The sequence below is a fragment of the Balaenoptera physalus genome (genome assembly GCF_965194825.1).
Source record: "Balaenoptera physalus genome assembly, chromosome: 17".
Taxonomy (NCBI): domain Eukaryota; kingdom Metazoa; phylum Chordata; class Mammalia; order Artiodactyla; family Balaenopteridae; genus Balaenoptera; species Balaenoptera physalus.
In genome coordinates this window covers 77250303-77273126 of record NC_138895.1, presented here as the reverse complement: position 1 = coordinate 77273126, position 22824 = coordinate 77250303, and the positions used below count along the sequence as shown (strand labels likewise).

The window sequence follows — 22824 nt, the reverse complement described above, 5'->3', positions numbered from 1 at the left end:
CAAAAGAGCTGCCAACAGCCTCATTTGCATCCACAATTGCTTGGCCTGAGCCTCTCAGTTTGGTGCTCAGACCCATGGAAATTTCTGTTCTCTGTGGACAGCAGTCAGAAAGCACATGGCTGCAGGCTCTCTGGGGGCCCCTCTGGGCGCTCCCTGATCTAAGTTTGTGCCTCTCTCCTGGATCCTGGGAGACTCAACTCTCACTTTTGTTCTGAGAACACAGCCCGGTACCAGGGTTATGTTGCTCATGTGCAGGTCTCTGTGGTCCCGGGGGCCGCAGGGCAGGACCACGGCCACCCCACCCACTATCCCTACGCAGCGGCCACTGCGCCCTTCACCCAGCTCTCCTTTATCTACGCCCAGATTTTCCCCCAGAGTGGCTTTTGCATAATCCCTTATAGAACAAAATTTCTTGCTCCCCTTTTGTGCTTCAGAAGCCCCCGTGGGTCCCCTGACCCCACTCTGTAACACAAGCCACAGGGCTGAGTAGCTCTCTGATACAGAGGGAATAATTACCTCCCGGTGAGGGGATAGGAGAGTACCAGCCCCACAGGCGTCGTAAGTGAATGCAGGGAGAGTGCTGGAGAGTTGTTTCTGACATTAGTAAGTGCTTGAGAGATGTACATGTCTCTCACTTCTGCCTCCCCAGCCAGGCTAACCGCTTTTGGGGAGGACCTTCTACCCCTGATGCTTCCATGGTGTTTGACACATAGTAGGAGCTCAACAAATAGCCCTTCCTTTCCCCTTCCTCAGTGTCGTTCTTCAGAAACAGGACCTGTGTTACCCTCTTTGTGTCTGGCTCTCAGCCTGCAGTCAGATCAGGGGTCTGTGCTCATCACTCAACAGAGATGCCAGTACACTAAATGACCAAACCATAGATTTGAAGCGAGGGCAAAGCCTATTGACGGAAATTCTTTGCAAGAATTCCTTTGTAAAAAAACCCGTGTCTCCTGTGCTGACGGAGAGGTCATCCTTCAAGGTTCAGGTCCCCCTCTGTGCAGGCTTCCCTGGCCCTGCAGGGGCCCTACTTCCTACTATTGTGTGTGATTGTCTAATACAAAGATAAGGATGCGGGGAAAGTAACGACGATGTCAGCTTGCCTGTTGGGACTTTCCAGCGTTACACTGGGGTAGTTTTGTCTGCTACAGAAAACAGAACACATGAGCATCTAAGGTTCAGAATCCAGAAGATGAGGGTGCTTTGGCTCAAAATATATCGCACAACACAAGGTGGTTTTGTACTAGGTCAGCGTGACCCAGTGCAGAGATGGTCTAATTTACCAAACCAGTTTCCCTGAGTAAGGTTCCTTTTCTCTGCCTGGGTCTTAGGAGGAGATAAGCCATCAAGTCTTAAGACTTAAGCCACCACCCGCTTTGGGTGGTGAAGATGACTTAAGGGAAAAAGACTGACCGGTGAGGACCTGATTCTGCTCTGATGGAGGGTCATGGGTCACACCAGGTCACCAGAACCCCTGACAGCTGGCCCTCTTCCTCCCATTCTTCTGAAATGGAAAATTCAGAGCCACTCACACCAGAATGGCCGTAAGCCATGTGCATCCCGAGGTGTTTTCCACCCAGGGGTCCTGAGAGACTGATGCCATTTTGGCATTTTTAGATTTTTCTCCCCACTCACCCGAACACTGAAAGCAGGCAGCATGCAGGGTGAAAACCTGCCTGCCTGGGCAGCTCCAGGCCAGCGGGCCAGAGCCTGCAGGAGGTGGTCCCTGAAGCATAAAGGAGGGTGTAGGAGGCTTTCAGTAATGGATTTCCACCGCTCTGAAGCAGAATTAATTTCTTGTTCCCATGTTCCCACAGCACTTCATGCACATGACAGTTCTAGTACTGAGCCTATGATGCTACAATTAATCATATGTGCCCGTATCTTCTTCACTAGGATGTGAGCACCTAAGAAAAAAATGACTACATCTTATTAACCCCACACTTCCTAGTACCCAGCACAGTGCAAGACCCAGTATGGACACTCAATAAAGTTTGAAAACTTCCAGATTTACGACATGAGCAATCCAGAGCTAGAACGGCTTATTTATTTACAGTCTGTGACTCCTCCTGAAATTGTGAGCGCCTGGAGGACAGGCATCATTTCTTATTCCTACTCAGCCATATAACAGAGTGACTATGTCATATGGCTGAGCATAGCCATATAATATGGTTATATGGTTGGTTATTTGGACCCAGTTCTTTCTGACTAGGGTCCAAAAATTCTGGGTCCAAATTCTGTCATTTACCTGCTATGTGGGACTTTGGGCAAGTGACTTAATCTCCCTGAACCTCAGCTAACAGTGGTTATGAGGATTAGGTGAGGTAACACTTATAAAGTGCTTGGCATCCAGCCAGGCACACAGTAAGAGCCCAGGGATTAGAGGCTGGATTTGTAAAACCAGAGGCCCCCAGGCATGGCTGACATTTGGTCAGTGTCTGTTGAATGAATTTGTAATTCCCTGCCCTGTAGTTCCTGGTCAGAACTCCTGAGTCCCCAGCCTGACCCCACAGAATATACGTTGGAAAAAGTTAGTGGTCTGTGCAGTGAGATAAAAAGACACGGAACAGATGGAAAAAGTGGGGACAAGAAGCACCTTGGGTTCTCTTCCTCGCTAAGTCCTGCCAAGAAGTTGTAACCCTCTGATCTGATTCCCACATTTCTGAACAAATGAATTATTCCTTAGCTTCTTTTTATCCAACTCTTCCCTGAGCAACAGAAAGATGAAAAATGACATTTTCCAGCCTTTGGTGGTGTGAGGACATGGGAAGAGGTGTGGGAGGACAGATGGGCAAGGAGGCATTGCGGGCTGAGAGTTCAGTTCTGAAGGCCCTCAATACCCAGAGCTGGCATTGGATCTCCTGCGGGGCCACCATCCTACACAGGCATTCACTCCCCCTCCTCTATATGGCACACCCCACCCCACCCCCCCAAATAGAAACCCACTGAGGATGTTTCGTCATACACTCCTGATGTTTTTCTTAAAACAATTCAAGATGTTAAAATAAAATAAAAGTAACAAATAGAGTGAACTCAGATCAAGTCACAGGATGCTCAAAGCAGACATCAGCAAGGAAGATTTTTTTCAGCCTGGTAACAATCAACCCCAAAAAAACCGGCCCTGAAGCCACAGAATGTCTCGGGGATTAGTAGGCTCATGAACAAATGTCAAGGAACAGATTCCACCAAAAAGTCCCATCCCAAGCCTCTTGGGTTGGACACAGCTCTGGAATAAGAGGCCAACCTACCACCGGTTTCGTTTATTAGTTTATTAGTTTTATTTTTTCAATTTATTGGTCAACTACTTGTTTGGTCAGTTGAGTTTAGCTGGGGGAAAACCATTCAGGCAATGTGTCCAGACAGTTTCACATACAGTCACTCATGCCCTATGGGAGACCTGCCAGGAGGCAGCAGGTAAAGGGGAAGAGTGAAGTTTGGAGTCTTGAGAGCTGGGTTTGCGACCTGACTCTGCTTCTTGATGGCTATGTGGTTTGGGTCAAATAACTTCCACTGTCTACACCATACTCTCCTCATCTTAAAATGGAGGAAATAATGTCTACTCCATGGAGGCACTGAGTAATACACTGTACAACCCGTGTAGAAGCCGCAGCACATATGTAGACACACAGTGGGCACGTGAGGAATGTCAGTTCTCCTCTCCTTTCCGACTTTGGGCAAAGTATTGTGTTGGGTGAAATGCAGAATGTGAAATCAAAGTTACAGACCTCTAAGCTTCCTCCAGGTCAGACATCCTGTTACTCTTATTTCTAGGGCAAGGACCAGGCCAGGGCCAGACTCTCTCCCTTAAATTTAAAGCTTGAACACAACCTCCAAAACCCTCTGAAGCAGACTGATGAAGACAGTGTCACACTGAAGAGGTTGTCCATTCACTCCTGCTGAATACATCCATGGAGCTGAGACCTAGTTGGACATCTTTCCTTTGAGTCTACAAGCAGACTTCCAATACATTCCTTTTCTGCTTAAGTTAAATAGAATCTGTCTCTGTTGCTTGCACCCAATGAATCCTGACTAATCTCCTCCCGGGGCCAAGGACATCATCCTAATATACAGTTGAGAAGCAGTCAACTAAAGATGCCCATGTAGCTGTTCGGAGAAGATCACTTACCAGGCTTCTGGTACCATCCGAAGGGATAGGTGCGGACCTCAGTGTCGGGAGAGCCACAGTCCAGAATGCGCCAGGCTCCTCCATTTTCCTCACTGCACATCTGAATTCCCAAGCTGTTCAGAGTTAGGCATGTCACCTCTCCTCCTGGAGCAAAAAATAACCAGGACCAGGGAAATGATCATGATGGAAGATTCTAACGGAATGAGAGAAATTCTGCAAACTCATTCTTCAGCAGACATTTGGGGTGCAGCACACTATTCCAGGGACGATCTTAGTCACTGATGAAAAACCCGCCACCTTAATGAGCTTCTGATCAAAGAGGACATCGATGGAGACAGCACAGACCCATCGTGTGCCCAGGGCTCTGCTGGGGCTGTGTTTGCGTCCTACTCCTTGGTCCTCATTCAGCCCTAGGAGGAGGGTAACATTTCTATCCCTATTTACAGATAAGGAGACCAAGGCTCAGAGAGATTAAGTGGCTTGTCCAGAATCAAGATTTAAATACAGATCATATGGATGGATCCAAAGTTCACCCTACCAAGCTGCCTGACCCAGGTCTTGAGAGCTGAGCAGAAGCCAGCTAAGTGAGCCATGGCAGGAAGGCTACTTGGGTCAGGTAGAAGAGTCGTGTAACGCTGACCGGGCACTGCACCAGGAGCCATGTCCCAGCTACCATGTTTATTAGCTACCTCCCCTCTCCAAGCCCCCACTTCCCATCTGTGAATGAAGGGCACTCCTCCCCACCCACCACGAGGAGATGCTGAGGATTAGGTCAGACTGTAGATGTGAACGGGTTTTCTAGACTGTAAAGTGCTGTATGCAGACCAGAGAGAGTTACCATTATTACCTTTTTTTTTTTTAACATCTTTATTGGAGTATAATTGCTTTACAATGGTGTGTTAGTTTCTGCTTTATAACAAAGTAAATCGGTTATACATATACATATGTTTCCATATCTCTTCCCTCTTGCGTCTCCCTCCCTCCCACCCTCCCTATCCCACCCCTCTAGGTGATCACATAGCACCGAGCTGATCTCCCTGGGCTATGCGGTTGCTTCCCACTAGCTATCTATTTTACGTTTGGTAGCGTATATATGTTCATGCCACTCTCTCACTTCATCCCAGCTTACCCTTCCCCATCCCCATATCCTCAAGTCCATGCTCTAGTAGGTCTGTGTCTTTATTCCCGTCTTACCCCTAGGTTCTTCATGACCTTTTTTTTTTTTTTTCTTATATTCCATATATATGTGTTAGCATACGGTATTTGTTTTTCTCTTTCTGACTTACTTCACTCTGTATGACACACTCTAGGTCCATCCACCTCACTACAAATAACTCAATTTCGTTCCTTTTTATGGCTGAGTAATATTCCATTGTATATATTATTATTACCTTTTAACTGGGAAACGTTCAGAAAGCCAAAGCCAGTGCAGCACGGGTCCACATCACACAGTCGTTCACATTCGAAGAAGCTGGCGGAAGGGGAAAAGAGCAGGCCTGAAGGTTTGTGCTGGGCAGGACCTATGGGGTGGGCTGAATCGCTGACACTGACTTCTGGGGGCCTGCTCTCTATGACGACCCCTTCCTGAGTCCAGACACACAAGCTCTGCTCCCGCAGCCCCCACCCCAGCACCAGGGTCAGGCTGACCCCCATTTCCCACCCTCCTTCTTGTCTCCCTTCCTGCCGGCATGGGTGGTGCCCAGCCAGAACTCAAGGCAGACTATCCTATATCATCTTTTCATCTCCATTTTCAAAAGCAGATCTTAAATGCCAGCAGCATGGCATAGTTTCATATACCAACCACACTTCGTAGATCAACAATTCATAGATCAATGACTCTCAAATTCTAACTTCAACAGGGGGAGCTTAGTTAAAATTCAGATTCCTGAGCCCCCTGTAAATGCTGATTCAGTAGGTCCAGGGTAGGACCCAGGAATGCAGTTTGTAAAAAGTCCTCCTGGTAATTCTCATGGGTGAGATCCACAGACTGGTGGAGAGGAACATCACCTTTAATGAAAACAACTAAATTACAGCTGACTAATTAAATCAATAATAAAATACATTTTTAAAATAAAAAATTAAATAAATTAAAAGTCCTTATATGCCTATGGTCCCGTTGAAAGTTCTGCTTGCTCTCTGGATTTTGAATGCAGCACAGGAAGACTTCGCTGATCAACTTTATTACAATGCTTGGTAACTTGTATTAATTGATAAAACACAGGTCAATGTTTCCCTTTTGCATCAGCTGACCAGATATTCAGGGCTAAATGTTGTGCTGACTACTAGTAACTGACCTTAGCCATGGTTTTTAGATAGTTACCTCCTTATTACTTTTTCACCCTTTGCTTTGGGTTTTACAGTCTTTTATGCTTGTGCCTTTAACTGATATTATATCACCATCTTTATGAAAACAGAAGGGTCTTAATAATAAGTATTGCAGTGGGGCGGGAGTGAATGGAAACAGCTTACCCGTTGGAAATGGATTTGTTAAACATGGGCACTTTGTTTCTAATGGAAATCCCCATCAGCTTTTGGAACGGCAGGCGAATGTAAAAATTCTTCACTTTATCTTGCAGTACAACTACACAGAGGAAGAAAGACATTATATTATTTAAGGAGAGATGTGCTGTAGCCATAAAGATACTTTTGTAGGGGGACAAAGGTATACAAACCATACTGAAAGCTTCCGATTAAGATGGCATATTAAACCCATGTACTTAACAGTCTGCTCCCACTGCAAATCTCACTAAAATAATAGTAAAGGCATATACCCCCAAGGCAAGAGAGAATAGGAGAGGGGAGAGAGAAACAAATTTTGGAAGCTAGAAAAAACACAGAGGAGTAAAAGTTGACCGAATAAACCTAAGAAAGCTGAATTCTCGCCTTTTCTGTGGGAAGAACTGAGAAGCAACCCCATCCACCTTCTGGAATCCCCAAAAGCTTAAGTATCAGCGGCACTGGGATGAAAGTGAGCTAAAACAGAACGGGCTGCGAAGCTTTTGAAGAAGCAGTTAGGCCTCCAGAGGCCCTCCTCTTCTTTCCACAGCCAACAACTGCCCCTTCCTACCATGGAAGGCTGGGGTCTCTCAGGGGTGCCAGGTTGAGCTGTAATGGAGGGAGTACCACACTGAAGCCGGGGGATTTTTTCCAGTCAGTCTACATGGTGCATACTGAGATCCCCTAATTTTCCAACCTTATTTGGCATCTAAACCACAAGCAGCCAGGCTCACGTCCCCAGGCCAGATATTACAAGATTCCTCTGGAGGAAGGGCCTAGACATACGGATGTGAGGAAGTCCCCAAAGGGTGGCCCAACTAGATTATCCTACAAAGAAAGCCCAAGTCAACAAGCTCCCACAACACACTCAGAGCTTCCCAGTTAGCTTCTGGGCCCCTGTCTTACATTTAAGTGGAAAAATCAAGGGTCACCAGATACCTGAGATAGGCCTCCAGCAAGGAAGATAGAACAGTAAATGAAAGATCTCAACATGATGGAAGAAATGAAGACTGGGCAAGGTGAGCCCCCCTCCACCCAAATAGTATCATTAATGTTCTCAAAGGGGTAAAATCAACTTCTATCTTGTTGAAGCCACAGTTGTTGGGATTTTCTATAATAAATGGCCAATTGGAATTCCATCCGCTATGTGCAAAAAACATGATTTCTATGAGCAGTGGGATTCCAGAGTGACATTAGTCTCTCGAGTCAACCTGACGCATTTCTAAATGCCTTTGCATCTCTACAAGGAGCCTGGGTAACTTTACTTTTAGACATTTTTTTTTTTTTGGCCGCTCCACACAGCCTGCAGGATCTTACCTCCCCGACCAGGGATCGAACCCATACCCCCTGCAGTGGAAGCGCAGAGTCTTAACAACTAGACCGCCAGGGAAGTCTATTTTTCAAAGAAGAAGAACTGATCTGGATATTTGTAAAGCCACAGAGCCAGCAGCCCACTAAAAACGCAGTTTGGGTTGATCCAACCAAGCACTCACCTTTCTTCTGGAAGAGGGCACTTGGCCTGCGGGGCAGGATCAGTCTGCAGCCCTTGGGACTGGACTCCATGACATCATCACACACCTGGGCCTCTGGGTAGAGCGTGCAGGTGAAGTACAAGGGTGCACTGTCTGTTACCTCTGCCAGCTGACAGAAAGAGGGCTCCTGGACACAGCCTACAGGCAAGAGAACAGTTGGGTGTTAGTCCTAGGGAGGCCAGCAGTGGAGGGTTACCTCTACAGGACCTTCTGGGAGAAATGCCCCGTGGGGACTCTTCCCAGGCAGGGAAGAGGCCCAGGTCAGTCAAGGCTGTCCAGTCTGGGAGGCCCAAGAAAAACACTAGGGTTCTCCCAGCTGGGGAGAGGGCCATACCCAAAACAGGGAGTCCAGGTGGCTCTGAAAAAAGGCAAAGTCCAAGAGGGTGAGGGGTCAGCTGGAAACTCAGCAATATGGGAGGAGAGAGGGTAAAATTCCATTGGATCTGCCCAGGACCATCTCAGAGGCAGTCAGGACCTCAGACCACAGGCCACAGGATGTAAAATTAGGCGGCGCTGTGAACAATCTCCCCTGCTCCCAGTCCCGTGTCAGACTTTGCCACTGGTACATGTGAGCTCCCTAATGGGGAGGGATATGGCTGATTTTTATTTTCTCATTCCCAAGGTGAAACACAAGGCCTAGATCATAGCATCTGTGCAACACAGCATGTGCCTGTTAGGTAAAGGATGGATGGATGAATGGATGGATGGATGTATGGATGGAGAGATGGATGGATGGATGGATGGATGGATGGATGGATGGATGGATGGATGGATGGATGGGTGGATAGATGGATGGATGGATGGATGGATGGATGGATGGATGGATGGATGGATGGATGATAGGTTCTGAGAGCAGAGTAGAGACTAACTACACGATTAGCTTCTTGAAGATATGGGTTATGTCCTGTCTTCTGTATCACCCATGGCACTAACACTGAAGTGACCCCTGAGTTATGCTACTGAATTTGATCATATCTGTGTCTCAAGAGTTTTTAAACTAGGCCTGAGATGCCTGACCACAGGGTGGAGAAGAAGGAGGACGAGGTCTAAGGATACTTACGAGAAAGACACCACAGATTTGCCTGCTGCAGTGAAAATAGGTGTTTGAAAAGCCAGTGCTGCTGGCTGGGCAGGGATCGGTTTCCATTGACAATGACTTGGTTAAGGTCCACAGGGGAGAAAAGCTCCGTTGTCAAATCTGAAAAAGAAGGGGCAAGTCAACTTTCTTTGCCTTTATCTCCATGGTGAATCTCTGTCTCTCTGTCTGTCTGCCTCACACACACACACACACACACACAAACACACTTGCAGGCTGTGTGAGGCCAGAGCATGTCTAGAGTCAATAGGGTTGGGAGCCTGGTCAGGCAGGATAGATTCAGAAGGTCCCAGAAAGCCCTAAAAATTATGGAGTTGCAAAACCTTAGAATCTTGGTCGGGGAGAAAACTTGGGAGCCATCTGGTTTAACTTTTCACCTAAGGCAGAACTCTTCCCCACGATATTTCTGGCCGAGGTCCCTGCAGCCCCGCATGACATGTCTGTGCCCACTGCGGCCGCCCACCCCATCATTAGGAAGTTGAGGAATCAAATCCGCCTCTTTGTAAATGTGAACCACTGGTGCTCCTTCTGTCTTCCGAAGCCACATGGAAGTTCTAACTTCCTCCCAATGGCAGCCTTCATCTGTGAAGACAGCTCTCAGCTCTGCTCAGCCCCAGACTTGAAAGTTCCAGCTTACACATCCCCCACCTCACCCCACCCCCATCTTTCTTTGTGTCTTCATACGCCATGATTCTGGCTGAAGGCTCTTTTGGGTACACCACTGCCCACGGGACGGAAGTCCAAGCTTTCTTCTTGGTCCGGGCTCTACCTGCATTAGGAGCCTCATCTCTGATTGCTTCAACTCATGCTCAAGAAGCATGTACATCACACTACATTAATCGTGTAGTTAATCTCTATTCTGCTCCCAGAACACTGGTAATTCCAGCTCATCATCTCACTGCTTGCTGCCCCAGGACTACTGTCCGTGCTCACCTGCCCTTTACCCCCTTCCTCGTCACCTGCCTAGTCCTCCTGTGCTTCAAGGACCAACACTGCTCCCTCCTGCTCTGATGTTCAGTGGCTCTATAAAGAGGGTCTCCAGCGTTGAGGGACCCAGCATCCCAGCCCAGGAGTAAGGGCACATTTCTGCACCTCATGAGAGCTCTGACTTCCCAGAGGGGCTTTCCCTGGGGGCATAAAGCAGATCATGGAATGAGCTGGGGCAGGTTTACAGCATCCCTTAGCTTGGGGCTCTGGAATGCGGGGCTCTACAGCCCATGCATACCCCACGTTGCCTTGGACTGCAGCATCTTCTCAGAAGCCCACTCTTCAGGCCACTTAAAGCAGGCTCACCAAGGCTGGGTCTCCTCACCAACAACTATCACCAAAGGGGACAGAAGTGCATGAGGTCTGGCAGAGCCAGAAGTTTAGTGCAAACAGAGACCCCAGAGACCATGTCGCCAGCCCCTCCTCTGTGCAGCCACTGCCCTTTGGGTTATTTCTTCCCATGCTACTGTACCATGGCTGGTTTGCACGCCTGTCTCCCTGCTGAGCCATGCCTGGCACAGGTAGGAGGGCACACACCACCCCTTAAGACGGCAGAGGAAGAAAGGAAAAACAACATAGTCAGCCCAGAGGCTCACTTGTAGATCCTGGAGTCACACTTTGTCCTCAGAGCCTCTACACAGGCTGTCCCCCTTGCCTGGACCTCCGTCACCCAGGTGTTCTCTGGAAATGCCTGGCACGTCTTCCAGGCTCCTCTGAGAAGCCCCTGCTACCTGCTGAAGGCTGCCAAGCATCCTTCCTCCCTGCAAGCCCTCTGCACTGACACCCCATCGCAGCCCTCACGACCCTGGCCCGCCGCGGCTGGCACACGGGAATTCTCACCAGCCTGGGAACTTACGAGGGCACCGAGTATGTGCACAGAAAATGTCTGCTGGGTGAAAGAATGGATACTGTAGTCTCTCAGTTTATCCCTGATGCTGCATTAGGAAGAATCCATTTTCGACTTGTTCTCTCAAAACTTTGCAATCCTCTTGAAGGCCAGGAGGCCAATAGGGGGCTGCCAGCTGGGAAGTTGTTCTCTGCTTTTCTGTATGTGTCTGAGACACTCGGAGTAACTGCAGTAACTGGAAGCAGGAAGGGGAACATTCCTCGCTGTGCTGTGACTGGGAAAGGCCCTTCTGGGGAGCACGGAGGAGCACCGGCCAGGGAAGTGAGCCCCACCGCAGGGGAGCCATCAGCGGGGTTTCTCCTGCAGGGGCGTTATCTCCTCAAGTCCAGGAATGTAATCAGCTGGGAAGGGGAAACCCAAGCTGGGCTTTGTCTATTCACCCTGAAGCCCTCCAAGGTCTTCCGGTGGGGGGAGGAGAGGGAGTCCTTCCCGTGGGAATCATGTGATAGCTTTGTAGATGCAGTCCCAGCACAGTGGATAATGACGGATTTCACAGAACATTCTCAAGTAGCAGGAAAACATTCACACTTACATGGCCGCGAGCAGTCTGGCTACCGCTCAGAGGCGCTGCTAAGGTTGGGGACCACAAACGTAAATGTCCCCAGGGCAGGCTGGCCTGCAGGAGTGTAGGGGGCTGGGGGGGAGGGGCAAACAGGAGAGCCACACCCCATGGAGGGGGCGGCTCAGCTCAGCTCCAGGGTGGTCGCCAGGCAGAAATTTGAAGCCTGCGCTGCTAGAGCTTCTCCTCTGTTTTTCTCTACAGAAACTGGAAATCTGAATTTTTATATAAAATCTTCCAATTTAAAAATATTGGCTCCGTTAGATAAAATCAGAAGTCTACTCGGCAAATCAAACAGAACCCGTCTGCCCTGCCCGCCAGGGGCCACCAAGACTCAGCTCTCAAGTCCACGCTGTCTGCACCTGGGAGCAGCTTGTGTTCTGGAAGGACCTGGGCCTTGGAGTCAGCTGACCAGGGTTTGAACCCCAGCGTGGCTGCTCTCTTAGTGCTGGACCGGCTGAAGCGAGGGCCAGCAGGCGCCGTGAGCCCCGCGTTGCTCACTGGTAAAACGGGAAGAACGACAGCGACGAGCAGAGCTGTCACAACGTTTGCGAGGCGATGGATTTAGAGCGCCAGAGGCAGCGCCTGGCAGCCAGGAGTCTCAAGGGGGAGCGGGCCCACTGCTGCTGCCCTGCCTGGTGAGCTCACTGCCCCCGCCCCTGCGGCAGCAGAGAAACCTGAACTGCAGCCGTGGGCTTGGGAGGCTCCCAGGACACAACCAGTATGCCAATCTGCCAGTGCAGGCAAAGATGGCACAGGAGAGGGGCCAGGTCTCTGTGCAGGAGGGACCCAGCTAAATGCTTGCTCCTGAGAACAAGAAGGGGAAGGCTCCTGAGTGGGTGCCCACTCACCCACTCCCCCCACCTCGCTGGCAAGACTGAAGCTTCCACTACAAACCTCTGAAGGTGCAGAAGGGCAAAGCTGCTAAGGCGTTTGGACGGGAATATGCACCGTGACCCCAGCACAATCCCCAGCTGGGATCTGCTGTCTGACAGGCAATACAGGAAGAGGGACGGACTGGGGACAGAACCTTCGGGAAGGCTTGCTACGAGCCAGGCTCGGTGCTAGGATCATAATCCCAACTACCACGTAATAACAGCTACCGATTTGTGAGCACCTGCTCTGTGTCACGGCAACTTGTAGAATTACATCCTCTAATCCCGTCTCACGGGGAGTGTTATTACTCTCATTTAAAGAAGGAGAAACTGAGGCTCAGAGAAGATGACTCGGGGTTGCACAGGCAGATGGAGACAGGGCTGGGATTCGAACCCAGCTCTCCTGACCTGAGGACCACACTCTGAATCAGGACACAGCCCTCGAGCCCACAGCTCTATGGACGCAGAGCGAACTCATAACTGCTGAACAGCTAGTACGGGATGAGTCCCAGTTGTAATGATTTATGTACATGATCTCACTTTTATCTGCACCAAAGCCATGGGAAAGGGAAGAAACTACCATTGTGTGGGCATCTGGGGATATTATGTACCAGGCAAAGTGCCAGGTGTCTTCCCTGGTATGTTCTCTATAAGAGGATAAGTGGAAAGCAAGGTACGTTTTACACAGCAGGAATCGAGGCTCATAGGAGGTGAGCAAAATACCCATGATCGTGCAGTTCGTAATGAGTTGCCAAAAGCCGCTCCAGCCCTAGTCTCTCTGCTGTGCAATGTGGTGTTTCTCCCATTGGGTGTGCTGTCCCCCACCACCGTGCTGCAGGCTGACCTGCTCCCGTCTCCCTCCCCCCTCCTCCCCTCCCCTCTCTCTCTCTCTATCTGGCTCTCTTTCCCTCTCCCTCTGCCCCCCACCCCGACTTTCAGCTCCACCTAAGGAACAACAACTGTAGCCTCGGGCAATGGAGAAGCCTCAGACACCACACACACTCTGCCCCTAGGAAGGCGTGGATTTACATCTTCCACTGCATAAAATGACTCTCTCTCAAAAGACCCTCATAGACATCTCATTCATTAAACAATTCCAGAACATGTACATTTTGCTTACATTCTTCACCGTGTACATAATCGAAGGCACTGATCACCTTCAGATGAACTGTGTTCTTTAATAGTTTTTTGCTGGATTTGTTATTATGGTTGTTTTCTTTCTCAGCAGCAGTGGTGACTTTGCAGTCATTTCACCTTATTTTTTTGTGTCAATTGCCCCTCCGAGGAGCGGTCCGTATTTACGAAAGGGATAGTGGATTAGAAGCTTAGAGGGAGGCCATGGCTGCAGAATGGAACAGTGTTCATGGGTCCACTCATCGACCATACCCTTGGCCTCACCATCTGTCTCCACAGCCAGACACCAAGTATATTAAGAGGTTTTGGGTGGGTACCTGTTTCTGTTGGAGATGCTGGCCTTGGTTCCACAGCTCTTCTGCACCCCATAGACTCAGACCGAGACCCCATGTCAGAATCTAGGAGAAAAAAAAAGGATTGCGGTTCTAATATTGGGGAGGAAAAGGGGAGATATTCCTCTGGTCAACAAAATGGTAATGACAATGTAGGAAATCCTCATGGTCTACAGCCAGGTGTCCCAGTACAATCTGGAACAAATCCAGTGGCATAGGTCTGCATTCTTTGGCCTTTTGTGAAACGTCAGCCAATCTCTCCATAAGAGAACTATTATTGTCCTTGATATTGAAATTGTTAGCATTGGTAAAGTCTTTTAGAGTTAACAGGATATGCTTATAAATATTGGTCTTTACGACCCCCTGTGAAGGGACGGAGTAAGACTTCCATTTTACTCTTGAGAAAACTGAGACTCACAGCCTTGAAATAACTTATCCCAGAACACGCAGGTAGAAAGTAGATGAATTGGAATTTGAAAAAATTAAATGAAATTCCCAAGTCAGGAACAGGTCTTCCGTGACAGGGGAACCGGGTTTTAGGCAGGTCTTTGGGTGCTTCTGTTTAGTGGGGCAAATGCCCTGGGGAGAAGCAAGTCCTTCATTTTTCACCAGCTAGCAAATCATTTACCAGAATTTTAATTTTTTTAAATTGCAGTATCACTGATGTACAATATTATATGTTAAAGTTGTACAATATAGTGACTCACAATTTTTAAAGGGTATACTCCATTTATAGTCATTAAGCTACAAGGCTATATTGTACAACACAGAAATTTCTAATAAGTAGAAAGCACTGGACTTGGAACCAGTGTCTGGGGCCCACCCCAGGACCACCTCCTGAGATGCTCCTGCGAGCATCTCACTTAACCTCTCCAAGTCTCTTTTTTTTTTTTTTTTTTGTCTGAAAAATGAACAGAATATCAACCCCCGTAGGTACCATATAGGTATTACTAAAGGAGAAAAGAAGTGTATAATCTCATTATACCACCTTAAAATGAAAATGATGATGGGCACCTTCCTTTTATTTTCCCCCCCTCTCCTTTTCTTCTTCTCCTTCCTTCCTCCTTCTCCTGCTCCTCACCCACCGCCATCACCAGCATCACTCACATTAGTCAGCATGGGTGATGCACCAGGTACTGTACTAATAAGTACGTTACAGGGATTACTGAGCCAATGATGCTCACACAACTCTATGAGGCCAGGACCGCTTTTACTGCCTTGTCACCCATGTGTTCAAGCTCACACGGGTGGGAAGTAAAGGAACCAGAAGTCATACCCAGTCACTCTAAGCCCACCCTTGGTGCTCTCTCACACTATTTCACAGGCACAGAATCAGGTCACCAGTCCTATCTCTTAGCGGACTGGAGATCAGTCAGGAGAGGTCATGGGAAGAGGAGGGGAGTGGTACAGTGGCCGGGGATCTTTCCTCATGCCTCTCACCCGGCACCTAGGACCATGACATGCAACGATCCCCTGCCTGTTGGCTCCCTCCTGAGGCTGCGGCCCTTTCCAGGTCAAGGCTGTGCCTCAGTCGTCTCTCTCACCATGTTAGTCTCACCCCACATGCCTTTCACAGTCCCTGGCTCTGAGCAGGCACTAGGTCAATGTTCATTCAATTCAAAGGAGAACAAACAAAGCAGAAAAGAGATGCCAAATATGCATTTCATCTGAGCCCAACGTGTCCCATGAACCCACAGTAGCATCAGCTCTAAGCAGGAGCCCATGGCACACCCACCTGGGGTCCTGTCCCCCACCGAGCCTTGGGGAAGGAGGGGCCTGCGGCCGAGGCCCCCTGGAGAAACGCCTCCTGTAGTGTGCGGTGGCCTCAGAGCTCCCATCCTACTAACAAGGGCAGCTTGTGGTCAATGAACTTGATCTCACAGGAACCAGCGCTTACTCCCTTCATCCTTCCTTAGGTTTCCACACTTTCCATTTTTGTTTTACACTTTGGTATCTTATCTGATGAGAGCTGGGGCCCTTCTGTCCACACAGAGCACTCACTTGGAAAGTAAATCTCTACATTGTCTCTCTGGGGAGCAGAGTGCCCTGTGAGTGAGAAGTGGGTCCAGACCGTCTCCTGCCATCAGTGTCCTGTTCACCCCCTCCCACCACAGAGCTTACCTTTCCAGAGATAAACCTGCTGGAAACTGGTAAAGGTGCTCTGGTTTCCTTTCAGGGGTGTCAGACCTGCAAAGAAGATGTTTATTTGTATGAGCTTGAGTGTGCTTGCTCCTACTGGGGATCCACCATGATCATAACTGCCTTACCTCCCCGACACTGGCCCCTCCTGGGCCTGAAACTCTGTTTCCCACACAAGACGCATCCCAAAATCTTCTCGGAGCTTTCCTCCAGCTGCTGGTACAAAACCAGAGCTGGCCAGAATTATGGATGTTAGCATAACTGATGCCATCTTGGGCCCCTACAATCCTTTCTGTCCTTCCACTGACCCTGCCTAGGGCTGTACTGTGCCATAAATCACTTCTCTGTCATCAAGGGCTTTGTAGTTAATAGATATTGTTTAATGATCATTAGGTCCAGGTGGCCTCTATGCTCTGGTAGCCTCCAAACAATGATGAAGACCTTGGCTGATGTATTCCCAGCACCCATGAGACTAGTTACCCATTCATAAATCTTCACTTAGGAATGCACGTCCTGTTTCCAAGCACGTACCCCCATACTCTAGGTTAATTATAAAATTGTCCTAGTGGCTCCTCAGTAGTGCAGAGTGCAGCTACTAATGCTTCCAGATCATTGATGCTCAATCCCCATCCCACCCTGTGAGTAAGTTACCCTATAATAAATAGACTCATTGATTATTTGGAGCTGCCTGCCTCATTTTACAGTGTCAAGATACCGTCTCAGTTCAGTGGGCACTTTTCGTTCCCTCCATCCTCCAAAACCAGAGCCCATGTGTCTTTCTTAGAGCACCAAAGGGACTATTGTGGGGAGGGGTCAGGATCCTGTGACACTGAGAATCACTTAAGGAACTATGGATTGGTTTAAAGTGAACCAAACTCATAGAAGACTCAACAGCTGTGTTAATTTTCCTTGTCACTTACGTCCTCTGAGACTCTTACCCCATTGGCAAACGGGGATGGTATTTGTGAGGTTGGGAATGCCTATCTTCAATCTCATGCTTAACCATAATTTTCCAGCTCCTTGAATGTACTGTGAGCTTCCAGTGGCTGAGCATGGGCCTTATTCCTCTTTGTATCACCCACACCTAGTAAAAATCCCTGCCATACAACCAGCGATCAGCACCGTAACGAATGCAAAGACAAATGAATAAGGAAAACAAAGCAATCAATGATTTTCAGAGCCCACCAAGTAAATGCAGAGCCTCATCTGCCCAAGCACAAGAAGGCTGGCCACCAAATTAGTTTTCTTAATGCAGACTTCTGATCCTGCACTCCTTTCCCCAAAACTTCCCCAGTTCAATATTGTTGATGGTGAGAAGATACATAGAACAGAAGGAAACGTTATCCCTCCTGTTGTTCCTGGCTAATGGTTTAGACTGTCCAGACATCGTTCCATGCCTTCCACAGTAACTGAGTTAAAATACCCATGTTACACAAACAGGCCTGCAGACTCTGGCTTATGTGATCTGCTCTCTCTGTAATCAAGGTTGCAGGAACACACACACATTTAGAACTGTGGGGCTTTGGCATGGAGCCTGACTCTCGAGGGTTGATGGGTGTTGTGTGGTCTTAACTGACTTCAGGACACTTCTGCAGAGATCACGTGCTACTTCTGGGGCGGGGGGGAGGGGGGGAGGGGCGCGTGGTATGGGTAGTTTGAATCTACATTGTGGGAGTGGGCACGATCCTAAACTGGAAAACCTAGGTTTCAGAGTCCATCTTTTACTGGCCATTTTCTCTTCTCTGTATCATCACTTCCACCATGTCTCTACTTATATTCCTTGCCCTTCCTACATAAACTACACTCCTGAATCCTTGCCTCAGGCTCTGCTTAGTGCTAATGACAGCTACTGTAAAGAACTAAGAGAGCCATCCTGTGTGTAGGTGTCCATCATACATCTACTCCAGATGCACTTGGTGACCATGAACATTATAGATGCATGGAAGTTCCTCCACTCAGCTCCCAGCACCCCAAGATAGTGACAATCATTGATACAAAACAGACTCCCACAAAGAGAACGCCAGCCATCGGGCTGAGCCTTGCCATTAATCAACAACATGAAGCCTTTGGGATGTAGAAAAAACCCAAAAGTATTTCTTCCAAGGCCTGTTTTTCCTATCCAATTTTAAATCCCTATGGGCACTAGGGGACGTTCAGTCTGCCTATTTTTTAATTCATCTGCACTACAAGGTGTTGTCAGAAATGAGGCATGTGCAGCCCCAGAGCTTTCCAAGCCTTTTTTCTTAGAAATAAGAAGATGATCCAGCCAACACCAAAGAGCTGAAAACACCCGACACGTCCACTGGGAATTTGGGAGATGCAGACCCTGAGTGGACTCTTCTACTGAGACACACATCAACCTGGCACCAGTTTAAACAGAAATCGGTGACAGGAAAGAGAAACCTCACAGCCAGTAAAACGTGCTGATAAGACTGCTTCCGGGTGATTGGTGGGGTTGTTTGTTTTGGGGTGTATTTGTTTGTTCTGGGTAATATTAGAAGTCTACCCTACTCCCATGGAGCAGGAAAGGGTTGATTGGCTTAACAAAAGAGGAGAGAAGTGCTAAAGGGGGTTCTGTGTCCCACAATCCTTCATCAGTCCATAAGATGAGCAAATAGGAGGCCCACTATACTTTAATAATGTCCGTATCTGTCACCCCAACTAGCCTGTGAGCTCCTTGAGAGCAGAAACCACTCTACCCGTCTCTGTAGTCTACTACCTGGCCTGGTGCCTCACACCCAGCTGCTTCTCAGGACGAGTGATAGCTGGGCTAGCTCAGCAACTCCCCTCCCCATGGCTGTCGTGCCCCTCCCAGCTCATCTCTGCAGTGCACAATTGACCCTCTGCCTTTCCTGCATCTTTTGTTCCCTTCTCCCCACAGCCCTTTAAAATCTTGAAATAGAATATGCTGGTAGATGACATTCATTCCCCAATATCTGGAGTAGAGCAGCCCCAGAGAGATGCCCAGGGAGCAAAATTCTCAATTACCAGACTCCTTAATTTGCTGGTATGATACAAGGATACCTCTGAAGCACTTTTCTGCTTCCACTAAATTAGATGCAGGGCCACTGCAGCAGACAGTGAGAGATGCCCCTGACAGCTCTGGTCTCCAAAGCTTGAGTTGAAGCCCCAGCCATGGCACTTAATGCAAAGATAGTTTCTTGAAGTGTGACACGTCACAGCTATGAAATTCACTCCCATGAGCAAAAGTGTGATATAACCTCACACTTCTGCCTCAGATTGCCTCTGCCTCACCAGATTGTCAAAAGGATCAGTTGAGTTGATGGATGTGAAAATGCTTTGTAAAATGCGACACGGATACTGACGCGCTTACTATTTGAATTTAGTGTGTTCCTTTGGGCTGTGATTTCCTACAACTGGCAATCAATTCACTTACATTTTATAAGAAAATACTCATTCTCCATGAACCACCTGCTGAAGCAGACCCTTGCCGTACCGGTGAGCTGAACACTGAGAGCGGATGCCCAGACCCGCCATCCTACAGAGCGCCTCTGCTGGATGTGCAACTGGGGGATCAGGGACTTGGGGTTCGGTAAACGATACCTTAAACTACAGCCTGTAGAGCACGTTAGCACTGCCTTATGTAATATATTTTAAAAGTGTGCCCCCATTTTACAGATGAAGACCCTGAGGCTCAGGGTCGTTAGGTGCTTTGAACAAGGTCACGGAACTGGGGGGCGGGTGGGGAAGCAGGATTCAGCTGCAGTATTTTAAATGCCAACCATTGCTCCAGGGTCTCCAGTATCTACTGAGTGCCCGCCTCGCTCCAAGCACTGCTCCAAGTGCTTCACATGCTTTCCTCCTATAATCCTCCCAACCTCCCCAGGCGTCAGAAGTCACCATTATCCTCATTTAATAATTGGAAAGACCAAGACACAGAGAGGTCATATAACGAGTAAGCATTCACACTGGGATTTGAATCCTGGGGTCTGATTCCAGAGTCTGTATTTTAAAGGCCATCTAACCATTTGCAAAATGGAAGGAAGAGGCTGGCCCTCAACCAACCATGGGAGGGATAGAAATCCTCTATCATCCCTATCCCCTTCCCATGTGCTACCAATCCATTCCACAGTGTCTCCTTCAGTTGTTCAGATACCTGGAATCCTCACCCCTCTTTCCCTCCATCAGTATCCCTCCATCAATATCTGCCATTAGGAAAAGGTACTTAACAGCTCTTCACACTTCAGTAAGAATTTAAATCCCTATGTTTATTTTCTCAAGGGTTGATTGTACTTAAGGCTGACGTCATATTGTGGGAAGGAAGGATTTGGCCCTATTGTTCCCAATTGGAGGTGGCCTCCAGATCAGTCTGTGTGCAAGTCAACCTTCAATTTGGAACATCAAGAATATGCCTCAGGCTGCCTGAAATCCCCATCAAACGGTTCCCTTCTTAAAGCTTTGCCAGCACCCCAAAAAATATATATACACAGAGGGCACAGAAAAAAAATAAAGAACTTCAAAAGTCTTCGGTAATCACTCCTTCTCAGGGAGGCCAGACAAGGGCACAGTCTTCACTTCTTGGGCACATACCAAGCACACACTCTGTGTTAAGCATTTCACTCTGGATTTATTGCCCGTGAATGGATCATATGTCTTTCTTCAAATGCTCGTTTCCACACTGGGCTACCTCTCAGAGTAATGGATACCATGTGTTTACTATCCATCATAGAAATAAGCTATTTGATTTTACTTACCCCAAAAGAAACTAAACCTCATGGAATTCCACAAATTCTGCAATATTTTTTCCAGGCTTTGGTAAATAGGCATTCCACAGATACTATGTATATTCTCTATGCCAGGTTTTATGCTCCATGGTGTGAATCCAGAAATTAATAAGACACAGTTCTTATTATACATTATATAGTAAGTCCAGTTCTTAAATATAACAAAAAATGACAGATTTTTAAATGATTATAAAATCATCTAATATTAATACTATGTGTCAGATACCATACTAAGTTCTACACGTGTATCATCTGTAAGTGCCAATATAGGGAAGCAGTTAAGAACGTCACTTTGGAGCCAGAATGCCTGGTTTCAGGTCCCAGCCCTTCTACGTGCAAGCTCTGAGACCTTTGGAAAAACCCCACTTCTGTGTGCCTCAGTGTCTTCAGCTGTAAAATGGGGATAATGATAATAGTGCCTCCCTTTTTTTTTTTTTTTTTTAATTAAACTTTATTTCCTATTTGGTTGCACCACGCAGAATGCGGGATTGTAGTTTCCCGACCAGGGATGGAACCCGTGCCCCCTGCAGTAGAAGTGTGGAGTCTTCACCACTGGACCGCCAGGGGAGTCCCAGTAGTACCTCCCTTAAAGCACTGTGTTGGGGATTCATGAGTTAGAACAGGTCAAGACCTTGGAGCAGGGCCTGGCTCCTAGTGAGCACCATGGAAGACGTTTCTATCACCATTGTTATTGTTTACCCTCGCCTTTCATCTTCACAGCCCAGTGAGAGGGAAACTGTCATTACCCCATTAGCAATTAGGCCTGAAGATATTTACTGGCTTGCTCAAGGTCACACAGCTGGTGTCCAAAGGTGGGATTCAATACCAGGGGGCAAACTCTCAGCTGGGCCAGGGAGAGAAGCAGCCAGGCAAAGGCTCAGTTTAGACGTACTGCCCACTGCACTGTCTAACAGGGCAATGCATGGAGCATGCACAAAGCTCCGCAGAGGCGGAAGCGATAAGCCCTGCAGGGGTAGTCAGGGAGGGCTTTTGGAGGAGGTGACATTGAGCTCTCTGCCATTAGAACCCCAAGGGCTACAGTACACTGAGAAGCAGGGCGTGGAAACTTCTCCGGGAGAAAGGACATGGTCTCTGCCAGCCCTTCGAGGACCACCTTCCAGGGCATCTCACGGCTCCTCTGACCTCTGCCCAGTGCCCTCCTCTCCTCTGTCTGGCTGACACCAGCTCGTGCTTTCAGCCCTCTCAACTCAGAGGGTGGATTGGAACCATGGGGTCAAGTTCTGAGTTCCCAGGCTGGCAGGTAAATAGAGCAGAGATGAGGCAAGATGGAGCCCGCCGCCCCCAATCTCACACTGCAGCCGGGAGAGGTAAGTGAGCAGCTGGGCCCCGTTCACGCCGAAAACTCAGACTCTCCCGGTCGGAAGGAAACTTCCAGGTCACCTACTCCATGCTTCTCAAACTTAGCGGGCATGGCATTATCCAGACAGCCCGTCAGAACAGATTCCTGGGGCCTCCCTGGGGTCTGGGGAGAGGCCTGAGAATCTGCATTTCTCACGATCATCTGGCGATGCTAAGCCTGCCGGTCCTGACCACACTGAGCGCCCTGGCGTGGTGGCCCCGGCTCGGGACGGAGCAGCCTCTACTCCTGCCTGGGAGCTCTGCTGCGAGGAGCACAGGCCGGGGCTGGGGGAGGCGGAGGGAGAGCTGACCGGCCGCCGGGGCCTCGGGTGCTAAGGCCCCTCCCTGTAAAACGAGGCGCGGGGCGGATGACCTCAGGGGTGATCTCTGGATCCTGCGCTTACACGCTGATGGAACACGGTGGAAGAGCTTCTGAAAGAACAAAGGGCAAGGGGCAAGCTCAGTGGTCATTTCTGTCGGCGGAGCCCCTGTCGGGGGGCCGACGGTTCCCTGTGCCCCTGTATCTGGGTTGGGCAGTGC

At 48.7% G+C, this 22824-nt stretch overlaps 1 protein-coding gene across 1 annotated transcript in view; it reads right to left on the bottom strand.

Annotated features, from left to right (window-relative positions):
• TG (thyroglobulin) overlaps window positions 1–22824 on the bottom strand; it is a 244557-nt gene that overhangs the window by 142654 nt on the left and 79079 nt on the right. Inside the window, exons 28-34 of the mRNA XM_082433766.1 lie at window positions 16163–16228; window positions 14027–14107; window positions 9212–9349; window positions 8113–8289; window positions 6593–6704; window positions 5515–5594; window positions 4124–4267 (exon numbers count right to left, since the gene is read on the bottom strand). Of these exons, the coding sequence (XP_082289892.1) occupies window positions 4124–4267; window positions 5515–5594; window positions 6593–6704; window positions 8113–8289; window positions 9212–9349; window positions 14027–14107; window positions 16163–16228 (798 nt within the window). The remainder of the gene's footprint in view (window positions 1–4123; window positions 4268–5514; window positions 5595–6592; window positions 6705–8112; window positions 8290–9211; window positions 9350–14026; window positions 14108–16162; window positions 16229–22824) is intronic.